Source organism: Charadrius vociferus, unplaced genomic scaffold, assembly GCF_000708025.1.
Source record: "Charadrius vociferus isolate BGI_N301 unplaced genomic scaffold, ASM70802v2 scaffold282, whole genome shotgun sequence".
NCBI lineage: Eukaryota > Metazoa > Chordata > Aves > Charadriiformes > Charadriidae > Charadrius > Charadrius vociferus.
In genome coordinates this window covers 11,019,676-11,035,124 of record NW_009647731.1, presented here as the reverse complement: position 1 = coordinate 11,035,124, position 15,449 = coordinate 11,019,676, and the positions used below count along the sequence as shown (strand labels likewise).

At 45.7% G+C, this 15,449-nt stretch overlaps 1 protein-coding gene across 1 annotated transcript; it reads right to left on the bottom strand.

Moving 5' to 3' along the window:
• Positions 1-13,370: 13,370 nt before the first annotated feature.
• On the bottom strand, positions 13,371-15,001 carry LOC104283424 (CD59 glycoprotein-like). Its single transcript, XM_009881596.1, has 3 exons — positions 14,947-15,001; positions 13,985-14,101; positions 13,371-13,576 (listed from the first exon to the last, which is right to left on the bottom strand). The coding sequence occupies exons 1-3, from the start codon at positions 14,999-15,001 to the stop codon at positions 13,371-13,373; spliced, it is 378 nt and encodes a 125-aa protein (XP_009879898.1).
• Positions 15,002-15,449: the final 448 nt, after the last annotated feature.

The window sequence follows — 15,449 nt, the reverse complement described above, 5'->3', positions numbered from 1 at the left end:
GTGCGGCTGCGCCTGGCTCGTCTCAACGCCGTGTCGCGATGCGCGACATGCGTTTGGCACACCACTGCTTTTGCGGGGTGCAGTAGGATTGGCCGGCGCACCGTGTACTTAGCAGGAAGCGTTATTTTGGGGGACTGTAAAATAACATCACACCGAAAGAAGGGGGACCCACAAGCCAGTCTGTCCTGGGGATGGAGCACGCGAGGCGCTAAATATCGGGGCGGTTTCCGTGGTCAGGTCTGGCGGGGAAACTGAAGAATAAGGTTCACTTCAAGCTGTCTTTGGAGGTCTGCTGTGTTGGTCTGCTGGTTAAATAACTAGCGGAGAGCCCAACCCCTCGGGAAGACACGTATTTGTGAATCCCGGGTACCATCTGGTGGTGGGCGCGGGGAGAGCCGCCAGGATGCTCTGCCTCCTGCCAGCCTGCGGCCCCAAACCTCCTCCTGCCCGCCGGGCAGGAGAAGCTCAATGACTATAATGTTATTGTCGAGTTGATTTCATCACATTGTTCACGCTCGTAAGATTCAAACTCCAACGAAAAGAGATTCAGCGACTGAAAAAACTTCACCCCAGACAGACGTAAATGGGTGGGGGAATTATTCAGCATCTTAAATTTGGGTAGATGCCACAGTTAGAGATTTCAAGCCCGATTTTTGTCAAGTAGCATAATACAAAGATGCGTACAGTGGTGTTATACACACGTCAATGCACACGAAAGGTGCATCATCTTCCCCAAGAGCTTCCAGGTGTCTTAGCAGTTTGAAGGTTCTTGAGCCGGTTCCCAGTTTTGTCACCTCGAGACCTCCCACCCCAAGGAGCGTTCCCAGACCTCAGCGCTGTCTCTGTCTCACCTGGCCAGCAGCTGCACACGTAGCTGAGCAAACTCCACACTTCGTGATGGACTGGTGCCTCAGATACAGGGGAATAAACAAACCATTTTTAAAGCATATAAAAAGAAATGTTTCTGTTTTGTAATCAGACGACAAGAGATGTGAGTTAAAAAGGTAATTTTAAAAGTTAAATTGGAATAGGGTGAGGAGTCTGCTACTAACAGCTGTTTGCCCATAAAACGTTCTCTGGCGTTTTCTTTGCGGGAGCCTCAAAAGATCTTTTCACATTAAACCGTCTCCAGAATGGGTGTTAAGTTTCCTATTATTGTAAGCACAGCCTGGGAAGCGTGACACCCCGCGTGGGAGTTGGAGGCCAGGCCAAGCACGGGCAGCAGCTGAGGAGCAGTGGAGAAGTGACCAAGCACTGGTGCCAACTGGAAGAAAGAAGGAATTCCTGAGAAAAAGGGAGTTTTCAGAAAGGATTTGAAGATGAGTTGGAGTGAGAGGAGAATGAATGAGTGATGATCCATTGTTTTAGTATATGGAGGAAAAGAAAAGGGGAAAAAATGTTTTAGTGGTTCTGAAGAGACCAGAATGACAAGAGAGGTGCTGAGACACAGCACTCCAGAACAAGACGGCTGCTAAAACCCTCCATAATTTAGGGAAAAGAGAGAAAGAGGGAATAGAGGGGGTTTGAGAAGGACTGAGCTGGGAGCGAGGTGCTTGTTTGAAAGGTTTCCAAATTCTCAGATGAAAGGTGCTTTAACTGGTGTAAGACCTTGTTTATAAAAATAACATTACATTCCCAGGACCAAATGGATGACCCCTTGTAAAAATCTGTCTGATTTTGATACCTTCAGAATTTATATCCTCAATTTAATTTTCATCAGTATGAAAAGGTAACACATATACTCCAGTTCTTCAGCCTGTTGGGTGGTGTCAGTGGGTACCTATATTTGTACATATATTCCTTGCATTTATGTACATTCCTCCAGAAGGATGGATTTCTTTTTACTTGACTTGAGCATGAAAGCTCCTCTGATACTCCTCCTGTTTGGAGAACATCAAGCAGCTGTGAAGTAATTTAATGAACCGAAAAGAAGTGATTACTGATGATCCTCATCAGCCAGTTCTCTACAGCTGTTTGATATCTTGCTCCGTCAAAGGAACAAATCATGAATGCGAAAATTAAGTGTGATTTAAGGACACTTAAATATTAACAGAATGGGACTGCAGATGAAATTGCAGTGGCTTTAATTCTTAATTTTCAAAATTCCTGTCAATCATTGTCATCGATGTCATTATTTTGGATATGCAAAAATGAGGTTTCCAAACCCGACAGCTGAATAAATCAAATGAGGCAAATACAGGTATGTGAAAGAGAGAGACACTAATAATTGCGGTCTGTAAAAGAAGTTTATCTGGTTGCTGCTTGACAGGAGAGTTTTGTACTCTGGTAATTCAAGAAAAATACTAAAATTTTAAATATTTATGCATTACTTCTAGTTTAAACACAAACCCAAGAGGGTTCGTTTCATGCCTGTGATCAATATGTGTTGTCACGTGGTGCAGCAAGGCGACAGCCAATAATTTCTTGCCGTTCTCTCACTCTGGAGATGCTGTGGGTGAGAGACGCAGACTCCCACTGAAAGACAGAGAAAATAAACCCCTGAAAAGGGAAGTAAAGTAAAATCTGGGTGTGGGTCAGAACGCCATTGGGTCATCGAGGTTACCCCTGGGAGTAACCAGCAGTAAACTGGTGGTAGCACAGTTCCTGTAGCAGCAGCCTAACGTGCATCTTAGGGATAGCAACATCTAAAAGGTACCACGTGTGTGATGGCGACCAAATTTGCAGCCTCCTGGCTGCATTTCAGTTGGAAGAGCCGTGTCGACTCCAATACTGTGTAAATGAGGTTCATACTCACAGGGATGCAGCGTGGTTTCGGTGAAGGGCGCTCCCAGGAGGAAGGATGCCCACCCACGGGCGATAGACACCTCCTTCCTCCACAGCAGCGCTGTGGAACGGCCTAACTCTTCGTCAGCCCGGCAAGAAATTTCGCGGACACTCCAATACTAAGCTATGCAAAACCAGGCTCTTTCTCAAACTAATTCAGGCATTACAATAAACTGAAAGTCCGAAGCTTTACCTGAATCTGATCAGTGGATTCAGAGTACACAGGAGCGTTTCCACTGATGCCTTCACACTACAGATCAGCTCATCCCCTTCCGTGTGGTGAGATAATTACTGTAGATCGAGAGACTTTGGCAACATGCAGATTTTCCTTCTGCTGCTGCTTATTATTATTTATTTATCTTTAAGTCAAAAGATCCCTTTCAGAAGCTTTCAGAAAAAAGAAATTGCAGGAGGAGACCTACAGGGGAGCTGGGGAGGGACTCTTGATCAGGGAGGGGAGCGATAGGATGAGGGGGAATGGTTTTAATCTGGAAGAGGGGAGATTTGGATTAGATATTAGGAAGAAATTTTTCACTCTGAGGGAGGTGAGCCCCTGGGGCAGGTTGCCCCGAGAAGCTGTGGCTGCCCCATCCCTGGAGGTGTTCAAGGCCAGGTTGGACGGGGCTTGGAGCAACCTGGGCTGGGGGGAGGTGTCCCTGCCCGGGGCAGGGGGGTAGGAACGAGATGATCTTTAAAGTCCCTTCCAACTCTAATCATTCTATGATTCTGTGGTTGTATGATCCCTGCTATTCAGGGCATGAGATGCTGAGAGGAGCACACGCTGTGTCAGGGATTACTTTCCCTGCCCGGGATGCAGTTTCGCAGACTGCTCTCATTCCTGGGGGAGCTTTACCAACGTAACGGAGCTACACTATATCATCGCGTACATAAAACGATACGCTTCAGCTAACCTGAGAGAACAGCTTGGCTGCAGAATTGGAGCTCTTGCTGGGGAACGGGTCCAGCAAGTAGTGTTTCACGGATGCTGAGCAGCAAATGAGTGCCTTGCACAGCCCCTGCTGCCTGCCAGCCTCAGCGCCGTGATGGGTAGGTGGAAACTGGTTATTGCTGCCATAAATGTCCTTCCGCGGCATTTCTTGTGTGTGTGCCGTTCCCTTGCCATCAGCGAGATCATTTGGCTTTTCACGGGTTAACGCATTGCTTTGTGCATACTGCTATTTTTAAAAGCAATTAAAATGCTAAGCGATACCGCACAGCAGCTCCCGTGAGTCTCTACTGATCGAGGTGGTTAACTTCAGATAACTGTAGCATTTTTGAACCCACTGAGATACACAATTCCAGTTCAAGTAAGCGTATTTGACCTGTATTTTACAGTCAAAAAATACTACAAAGCAAATAGCTCTTCCCGAGAACTCCCTCCGTCCACCAGAGCCAGCGGGGCCGAAAGCTGTTTTCATCTTGTCCTGCCTTGAAGCCCTGACCACGCTCCGTAAGGGCTGCGGCTTCTCTACCACCCCCGCTCCTTCCCAGTCCTATTCCTCCTGGGGTTTATCACAGCCCAGTGTTGAGGTTTAGCAAATCAAACATGCAGCCAACATCTCTGTTTTTTTTTTTTTAATGTACCCTGTCCTTCCGTAGGCGTGAGAAGCAGGGCTGCTCCCATTTCACCTGAAGATAACGCAGTACGGTGGGCAACGGCGGGTCTTGGACAGGACTTGCAGCCAATGTTCCAGGATAAGACACCTCACGACCCACCACAGCCAAACCTCCACCAAAACCATGCTTGAATGGGCCTTCCCAGACCATAATGAGCTTTGTTAGACAAAACACACAGCGATTCCTTCGTATGGACACCTGTGGCCATAGGGCAAATAAAATAGTTCAGGAAAGCCTGTGGAGGTATGGCTTTTATGGGTGGTCCTTCTCTCTCTCTTGTCCCAGACCTGCTTTAGTCCCCCTTGAACCTCTTCAGGAAATTAAGCTGCTGGATTTTTTTGCACTTTGCAGGAGTTGTTTTTCTGACGTGTTATCGTCCCACTGTAGAAGAGCAGAAGTAGAGCAGCAGCTGCTGGTGGCAGAAGGAGGTTGGCAGCGGCCAGCCGTTAGGTCCCTTGGTCTGCAGTGTCCCACGGTCCCCGTCCACTCCTGTCACTGCCCTAACAAGCTGAGACTGACATCAAGCTTTCAGGAGCGCATCTACAAGCGATGCTACAGGCTTAGACAGTTTCTGGATTTAAATAAATAGATGCCACAGGAAGCCAAATACTTCAAGAACACTTATAACGATAAAGGAAAAACTTGCATTAAAGTCCTGCTACTCAGATCAGGGAAAATGAAGTGTAATTTCCAAGGAATGGCTTCTCTCAGGTCACTGTTTCTGACTTGGATCAGCATCTTCTGTGATCTCCTGCGTGTGGGCAAAAAGAGTCCCTTTGGATGGGGTTTCTGGGTATATCACCTTAGAGAAAAAAATAAGAGGAAACCTCAAATATTAAGACTTTTCAGATCTGCAGAAGGACTTACGTGCCTGTTCCTCTTTCCAGTTTTCTTAGCTGACCTCAGTAAAGACTCCCACCTCCCCGCAAACCTTCCCTCACCTCTGCCTTCAGTCTGCCACCGCTGCAAGAGCATGAGCCAAAACTAAACATACTTGTACCTTTTTTTTTAATTGTAAATTTCTACTGTTTCCATGTAACTTTTCTATTTTGACACAAATAGCAACACCATAAGATGTGTGTGCGCTCCCCATCCAGCCTGACACCCTTTTTTTTGGAGGCCACGTATGTCTGAGGGAGTCATCCTGTACATCCCAGCTCAGATGCCAGACCTGCGGTACTGCCTGAAGACACAGGAGTGCCTCAGCTGAGGGGCTGAAGAGAGGTTTTCTGTCAGCTGAGTGGAATGACATTGATTAGGCGACACCCCAAGGAGTTTCTCTTGGAAATTCTGCAGCAAAGCAACGAAGGGGATTTTACTGCAGAACAAATATTTAAGGATGAGCACACTGACGCTCAGCAAAAACTCCGTCAGTGAGCCCCTGGTTGGGCACCGCAGCCTCTTCAGGCTTTTCACGCAGAACGGGAAGAGCCTAATCCGATTTAAAATGCATCCAAACTCCCAGCAGGAACCGGCAGGAAAGCGGGACAAAGCTGACATCCCGACGGCCAGCTCTGGGAGGGGACCTGGAGCTGGGACAGGGCTGAGACGCCTGAGGGTGGGTGTCTGTCTGCAGGCGCCTCGCCTCCACCAGGGCACACTTCCAACGGCAGCAACATCGCCAAACCTTGTCCTAATTTCAGCCACCGGCTCCAGTCCCATTTCCTCTGCCTGACTGGGGCTGGTGGCCACCTTGACCTCAGTTTCCCAGTTATGGAATTCATGGAATTATCTGGGTTGGAAGAGACCCTCGGGATCATCGAGTCCAACCATCTACCCTACTCTACAAAGTTCTCCCCTACACCATATCCCCCAACACCACATCTAAACGGCTCTTAAACACATCCAGGGATGGGGACTCAACCACCTCCCTGGGCAGCCTATTCCAACGCCCGACCACGCCTTCTGTGAAAAATCCTTTCCTAATGTTCAGCCTGTAGCCCCCACTCACTGGGGCATTTTCACGTTATGAAAATGACATGAATGAAAACGCTTCTGTAGTTGCCGGGCAAATCTAGAGCAAAATTGTTTAAGGAAAAAAAAAAGAAAGAAAATTAAAAAAAAGGAAAGAAAAAAAAGAAGAAAGAACTATTTTAAGAATTATTTTAAGCGCTGCGGCTGACTCTATATTTTTCAAGACCAAAGCAGCCTGCAGGCCATCTGTCTCCTGGAGAACTGGTCTCTGAGACTGGGCACAGAAAGATGCTCAAGCACACCATGACTTAAAAATCAGCTCCAAGACGGGGAGGACTGTTTTATTCGCTGGCTCGGGACACGCTGGCCGTGGGCTAGTAATCTGCTCTTCGTCCTCCTGATGAGCGCCGGCTGAGAGGGAGGTCACCAGGATTTGCCCCAGATAGCTCAGGTTCACAGTGCGGTCTGGAGCCAAAGTTTGGATAAGCGTAAAAAGCTTTGGATAAGCCACGTTAAAGCAAAGGTCGGATGAGATCACCAGAGCACTGGTCATTTATGAGCAAATTATTACTTTCAGTTTCCACAAGGGATCCTGATTTTTGATGGTTTTTTCAGGGACCTCTTCTCTCTAACATTAACAGGAGGTGTCAAATCAAAGTTTTCTCTATTTTCCCCCGCTACCCGTCATCATCCTCAGCAGAGTCTCATCGGGGACAGCTCTGAAAGCCGCCTTGGCTTAAAATACCGCAGCTGAAATCGACAGCAATCGGTGAAACCCTCTTGGCTGCCAAACCGCCCTGGTTCCCAGAGCACCGCACACACACCGATTGTTTTTTTCACGCACGGGGTATTGACCCCGTGGCTGTGCTGGGATTCGGAAGGAAGATCTACTAAATCCAGGAAAGAATCGTCGGAGCAGAGCTGCTCGGGGAAGATGCTTCAACAGCAGCTCCTCCCTGTCCGAAACGGTGGGGAGCGTTAACCAGCCCATCCCGGGGAACAAACCGCTCGTTTTCATCATCTGCTGCAAAAACGTCACCGAATGCAAAGCGGCCTGGGAGACCTCTCCTCTCCAGGAGCTCCTCCTCCACTTAAAGAGAGGAATGCTAATAAACCTGCTGCCAGTGCCCCACGGGCACGGCCCTGCTCAGACGACAGCCCGATGAACATTTTTCCTGGCTCAGTTCGCTGCCCCGCTCACCGATTTGCTTCATCCTGGTGACCGATTTGATCTTTCCAGTGTTACATTCACCGAAACTGAATATTTAACGAAACCAGACGTGTTTATCCAATATGAGGAGTCATAGCTGGCTGGGACAATGTGGAAACTGAAGCGATTTGGGCTGCCAAATATTCATAAGCACTGCTAACGGTACAGTGCAAGAGAAGCATCCAAAAAGGCAGCTCCCAAAAGTAAAGCTTAACCCTTAGAAGGACTAAAAGAGGGGAGGGATGGAGACAGGGCTTGTCACTAACTGCTCTTCCCTGCCCAGGGACAGCTGGTGGTGGCAGCTTTCACAGAGGGGAGACCAAAAAAAAGCACTGATGCTGCAAAGGTGCTTATTTCTCTTCCACGGCAGTGGATTGCTTTAAAAGTGTGTCTTAACCCTCGGTTCCGCAGCCCCAGCAGGGCTCAGTGCTCACGACTGACCATCATTTAACTGGATCCGGCTTTAAATGCGGCTCCTGGGTTTCTGGCGTGCCTGCCAGCGGGGCGGGAGCTTTTCCCCGGAGCTGGCTTGTATACGCCTGCACCATTGAGTCTTCGTACACTCAGCACAAAATAAAATACAGCAAAACCTATCACGCTGATAAAGGCTGAAAGTAGTGATCACCACAGAGTTGGGAGATGCAGTTTAGAGATAACGATGCTATTAGAAATGTCACTCCAGTGACGCATCTATACAAGAACTTGAAATTAATAAATATACGCTTTTGGGATATTTTCTTTTCGTTTGATGAAAGCCCTCCAAAAGCTGCAGAAGGGGTAAAGAACAAGTTGCTAATAACAGATGAACATCCTCAGGGTCTGATGAACACATCTCAAAAGCTCTGTGGAGGTTGGGAGAGTGCAGGAGCAAACCCAAAAACTAGTCTTTGAGCAAAACCAGGCTCTGACCTGGCTGAAGAGATGCCGGCCAGGCCCTCGGGGCTCAGGGCCCCTTCTGCTGACCTTTTTGTACTGAAAATCAGAAACTGAGGGTGACTGGCACTGCTTAAAACAAGATTACAGATGTCTCGAATTAAAGCGGCAGGAATCGGTGACCGCACATGAACACCAGCCTTAATTTTTTTGGCTCAGTCTCTGCCCGTGGTCAAACATCTCCCCCCTCGAGAGTTTAAAGCAACAAATGAAAAACGTTTTGGTGCGGATGAAGGGCAGGGCGTCTTTAGAAAAGGGAAACGACTTCAAGTGAGAAATTAATTCTCCTTCTCCTTTCAAACGCTATCTCATACTTACAAGTCTTTTGAGCTGTCAGCTGGAAGGGTCGTTCTTGAGAGGAACACTGCCTGCTGGGCCAGGTCGGGTTGCTAGAATGGCTGGAAGCAATTTCAGGAATCGCGTACTCCTTCGCAGCTCGCTGGTGCGAAGCGTGGGGCAGGGGAGGGTTGGGTGGCTCCAGATGGCTCAGCATCTCCTCCCGCTCTCCTTCCTCTGCTTTAGTTTTGTTCCGGAAAAGCGCGTTACCTCTCTCCCATGGAAACCTGTCCCTATGGCAACACAGAGGACTATCTTCATGCAGACACGCTGGCGCTTTGGCAGCCCGTCCTTTTTGTGACGCTTCTTCTGGTAACATCCTGAGATTGTCAGGAAGGTGATGTCAGATCGCCTGTGTCCAAGACACCATTTGGATGACTGTCTACTGAGAACTCGTTTCTTTGCAGTCTTTCACTCTTCTAGCTCTTGAACTCTCATGACTGCAATTTTATCTGAAACGTGTTGCAAAACGTGGATGTATTTGCCTTTATCAGCAAAAATCTGTAACCCCAAATGAGATGTTTTTGACAAGACCTACTTTTCGTAAAGCCGCGCTGCCGAGTATCACGTGCTGCTTCTGTGGCTCTTTCTGAACTGAATCCCACGTTGGCTCTTCCCTTGTTCGGTTCAGCTGCCGGCAAAGTTCACTCGTACCTACGCCACCAACACGAGGAATTTCTCGCTACACTCTTTATACATACTTGGACCAACACTGTTATAATTTTTTTCCACTCGGTTGAAAGCAAATGTGCTACATCTAAGCACGTCATAAATTTACCAATTAAAAATAGCCCGTGTGCTGCTGGCTTTGGATGATAAGAGGGAGTGGATGTGTTTGCAGGGTGATAATAACCTCGAGCTCCAGGAATTGCAGTCAGAACTTCTGATTTCGAAAGCATAAAACTCCTCCCCGAGGGCAGTCACCGACAGGCGACAGCTCCAGGTTACGTCCTCCTAAACATCTATAGGGTCCAGAAAGGTTGAGACCCTTTGGAGTGATGCTCACAGTGAAACCTGTCACAGTTGAGCTTTCGTTGCACTCAAAGACATGATAGCACAAGGTACAAGAGTGTTCTTTGTTTTAACCCCTACTGAACAGGATTAAAAAACTGAATTAAAACTGATTCTCTTCGTTTTAATCCCACACGACTACCATTTCTCATGAAAAAAAAGGTTAACAAAGAATCTGTGCTCTGTGACACCAAGATGTACTAAAAACTTCTTTCATTAAATAGCACGGCTGCTATTGAGGCAATCATCTTCTCCCATCTAGGTCCCAGAGCTCACAAGCTTCCAGAATTGTTTCTTCCTTACCAAGAACAAAGACAGCTCGGAGCCTTGCTCTCACTGCGGGAAAAGTCAGGTGCGGATGAGTACTGACACAAATTAAGTCATACGTTTGCTTGTGTGCCCTTCGGGACAGTGCAGGGGCACTTTGCTCAGATGGGCCCCCCCCGGTACGTCCCCAGAGGCTCCCGCTGTCCACGAGAAGACTGGGAAAATAAGGAAACGCTGTCTGCACTGCCAAAACCAAGGGGATATAAAGAAATAGTGGTAGTTATGATTTGGGGCTATCTGTAAGTCCTAGAAGCTGCAGTTATAACTGAGAGTTTCTCTCACTTATAAATCAGAAATTACAAACTTCGGAGAGCCGTTCTAGAAGGCGAGAGGCTGGCATTAAACGCAAGCCCAGTACTTACCCAGCTGATCCACTACCAAGATCCAACTAATACCAGAGAGGAAAAGGAGTCCTATCATTTCTAGTTGCAGCAGAATGCATTTCATCATCACTTTCTGCTCCTTTTGTCCCAACTGTCACTATTAAGGAAGACAGAGTATGCCACTGCGCCAGGAATGAGCAGACTTCAAAACAACCAAACTAAAGACAATTACTCTCTATTTTACATAAGACTGGGAATAGCTCTGCACAGTCATGGCAATGGAAACTTCAAAATATTTTCTGTATTTTTAATGGAGTTTAAAAAAATATTCCTTCTATTTTGTTCCATTCTTTCTGTGCTCGTCTTCCTGTTCATGTTTATGCCAAGAACCATTATGAAGCCCCTCCTGGTACCATCAATCCATAAACACGGGGTATCATTTCTAGAGATACACACGCGTGCATACTTCAGGTTCGTAATTAGGCAGGCAAAATGTCAGACCCATAAAAAGCAAAACGCGGCCCGTTCCGTTCCGTTCCGTGCTGGGTGGCAGAATCAAATGGAGGGGGCGGGAGGCTGCGAGCTGCCTGAAGATGGGAGTCCTGGCTGCCGTCAGGAACGACAGATGGTGTTTGTCAAGAGGATAGAGCCTCACCACCTCATTTTATCATGGAAATAGCACAGTGGAGAAAACTATCAACATTCACTATTCCTGCTGGAAAACAAACTGCAGGATGCAGCTGGAAATCCCAAGTAAAAGATGCAGTTTCGTTTATCAAGAACTATTGTCAGCTGGAAATCCCAATTAAAAGATGCGGTTTCATTTATCAAGAGCCATTGTCAGCCATTGCATGCGTTTTATTTTCTCATTAAGGAAACGCACTGAGCATATACAGAGATTACATTCAATACAGATTTATCATTATAGAGCAATCAGAAAATAAAGATGCAATCAGAAAATAAAGATACAATCAATACACATTTCCTGTAGCAGAACAGATTGAAGGAACTGATTCAAGCTGAGAATGAAATGAAAAATACTTCAACCAACTTAAGTGATTTTTAGACAGATTTAAGTCTAAATTAACATTCTCAGCCCAAATCCGTTGCGTTGTTGCAATCTTTATATTCAACAGCGCTATCAGATTTCTGCCTAGCAATAAGCATAGAGCAGAACCGCCTTGTCCGAGAGCCCATTCCAACAGAACCCCAGAAGAAAAGTCCCAGTCTGAAGCCACAATCTACACAAGACGATGAAAGGACCCAGACAGACGAAAGAGTACAATGAAACAAGGAGACAGTTTGGTCCATCTGACAGGCAATAGCTACACGGCAGGTTAGGGTTATACTCTATGTGGAGGTTTCAGTGATAATTTCCCTTGAAGAAGCTCTCTAGAGTTTGCAACCTTAATAAAATTTTCGTGAAAGTGCAGAATTCTATGACACGCTGCCTGGAACTGATTTTTCAAAGAATTATACTGAAAAAAAAGTCACAACACAAAGCTAGTGGAAAAACTACTTTGCCACATATTTTGTGAGTTCCATAAATGACCACCAAATCTTTTTCCAAATGGGGCAACTAAAACTAGAACCAAAAGAAAGACCACCTCTACTTCAGTGACACCGGCTGGACTTTAAGCCATGCATGATGTGTGCCAGAGATTAGACCAGATCATCACAGTGGGACATTAAAATCTACAAATATCACTCATCTGCTTGTCCAAGTTTTGAATCAAAGGAGGTATCACCCTGCTTTCCAATGTCCTAGGCCCAAAAGCCTGCTCAGTGCTATCGCATCGGGCGTTACATCACTTCTCATCTTGCCTAGTTTCAACACAACCACTTCCAAGGACCGTCCGCCTACTCACGAATGATGCACAGTGCCTGCTGTGGTGCGGCCCATTCTGCATCATTTCCTTGGTAAGACTGCAATGAATGGGAATTTTAAAGACGCTGATTTAGTTCCTCCCATCCCTGAAGATCTCCAAGTAATTTCATTCACTTTGCAAAACGAAAAGAATACATAATCCACCACAGGTCAACTCAACCACGTCACTGAAGGGGGAGATATACACTCTTACTCTCAAAGAATGAAGTTTGGAAGTAAAGAATTAACTACATAGTTCAAACCGCAAGAAGAATTCGGATAAACAAATACATTATTCTCAAGTTATAATTTGCCTATGAGACAGGGTTTAACCGCTTGTTCTCCAAACCGTAGTAGAGATAGAACAAGCCAATCTTTGGAAGGAGTTTACCAATTCAAAACAACTTCCAAGCTCTTTTTTTTTTTTTTCCTCCTTCTTCCAATGTTGTGGTAAGATTCTCAAAGGATCAGTAAAGAGAAGATTGGAAGGGGATATTTTTCCAGGAAATATACATAATATAATGTATCTCCATACATGGTTCTCTGAGTGCCCTTCTCTTACCAGTTTGTGTTAATACGAAACCATCTTTATTTCAGGTTTTCTGGCTTTGTCCAGTTTGCAAATGTTCTCTGAAAGACTAATTTGCTTGCTAGAATTTTCAGTCGCTTTGTGTTTGAAAATTTGAGCTTGCTTTGGAATGGCTGCCAACAGTGATCAGCATTTGGAAGATATTGGTCCTTTACCCTACTACAAGGCTACCCGCAGCTAAGATTTCTCCTTCTCTTTATACATACTGTCTAAATTGTAGGAAAACGTTACATATTCGCACAACCAACCCCTTACGATAAACAAGAGGGCAGCGTTTCTTACACATAGGTCAAGACATTTAGCAGACGGAACAATTTTTAGCTGAACACGTCACGCCTGCCTACTGCTTTTTGCCTACCGAGAAATATGGTACACGGAGCAATACGATTAGGAAATATAACCATCCCTTGCTAAGAAGGCAGACTTGTTGCTTCAGGATACTCTTTTTTGCCCCCCACCTCATGTCAGCTTCAACAGCGGGTGCCACAGCAAGGTGAAGAGGAGGAGAGAGAAGTAGCTGGTGGAGGTGGTGACTCGGGAAGCCAGGCTCTTCGCATTGCAGTTGTTTGAGTAGCAGCAGTGAACGCTCACTCCGGGCGCTCTGGATCCGTCCCTCCTTGCCCGCTCGCAGAAGGACCTGAAGGAACAGGTCTTCATAATGCCACCTAGAACAGAGCCACATTGAAGCCAAAGTGTCCACGGTCACCCGGTCCTGCCTGCACCCCCTCAGCGTGAACCTGGGCGACGACGTTAGGCTTGGCTGTTCCGTACAAGTAAATGAACCCAGTCGCACCAGATTACAGCACACTAACAAGCTGCCGCTTAAGTTAAAGAATTATAATTTATCTTAAATACAGCCAATGCTGCTTAGATATCTCTGAAAGTGCTCAAGTGCAGTGCCTCTTTAGCTTCTTTTCCTTCTTAATTTCCACATAAGACATTTAACTTAAAAACGACAGATTTAAGTAAGAAGTGGCAATACTTAAAATGTTTTTTTTACAGCTTTTAGATAGTGGGGACACGGCTGACCGTCACAGCACACTGCTAAGTCTGAACTGGTTGTGACTACTTACTCGCTTGTCCTCTAATGACCGCGCACGCATCTGAATGCCCTGGACATTGCTGGGTTCCTTGTCTGTTACAGTCTTCATCACTAGAACCTACGCAGGTGTAACACTGCAGTGCTTCGCCTGGCATTAAGGGAAAAATAATATATAGCAGTAGCGTTTAGAGTTTACAAAAAACATTTTAAAATATCAGCTACGCACTCCTCCTGATTTTGTTTGAAGCACGTGCAAAAATTGCAAAAAGGTTTAAAAAATATCTAGAGGTTCTGCAAATGTCATTGATTCTTCTTTTTCAGAAGAGGTCCAGATACTGATTTTAAAGATATTTTTAAAGGGCATTTATTATTATGTTGTTACAATTGGCCTTTAAGATAATCCAAGAATATCTGATGTTCTGTAATTGCATCCATACATTCCTGTAACTTTTTCAGAGCAGGGTTCACTGTAACAATTTGGAGTACCACCGATTTTTCCCCCTCTGTCATGGTCTTTGGTCAACAGTACCATGAAAAAATACATTGTAAACACATAAAATCTTACTATGATCCATATTTAGTTTTCTCCCGAAGTATCAATTCGGCCAGAAGGCACAGCAGTATATCTTAAGAGTTTTGCTTTTATTTAAACATTACAACCATAACTTGATCCTCCTTCTTTTCCTTGGTACAAACTACTTTTGAAAGGCGAGCATCAGTTTGAAATATATTTAAAATACCATCCTCCAAACTTGCAGAGCAGAAGGCACACTTGCTGTCCAAAGGGACAGCTGCATTTAAATTTGTCAGCATACATATTCATGTTTACATTACTTAGCAGAGGTGAAATTCTGTGCTGCTAACCACATACAGAAAATCATCTGAAACCAACCCAAGCCAGGAGAGAAGCCCCGAACAGCAGAGAGGCTCAGCCACGCCCGACAGAGGAAATGAAAAAGAAATAAAAAAGGAAAGAAGAGAGAGTCAACTTACTTTTGAGTACGAAAAGGGAGCTGACAAGAACCAGGCTGAAGACTGTCCACATCATGGAGATACAAGAGATGTACCATTAGCCAAAGAAAGCAGTTTGTTTGCTATTAAAGCCTTAACGCTTATCTTACATACCTAATCCTCTGCAGAGGATAACTTATGGGATAAAGAGGTGTGCGAGAATGCTACTTATCTAGCTTATTTTGGTTGCACTTCTAATCACAGGCACTTCATCTCCACAAACCCTGCATACAAATTCTTCTAGTAGCAGGAAAAAGAAAATGTATTCACCTCTCAGTGAGAGATACGCTTAAAAACCACCACCCCATCATCGCTTGCCACAGCCACCAACTCACGCAAACAGTCTCGTTCCATTTGCCTACGGGATTTGCTGGATCAGGGTCAGGGTATTAAACATTTTGGAGGATTAAGCCCATGCTTGAGACCTGACTGGTCCAAATCTAGCATATATATGTATTTATAGAAAGCGCAAGACATACATAGAC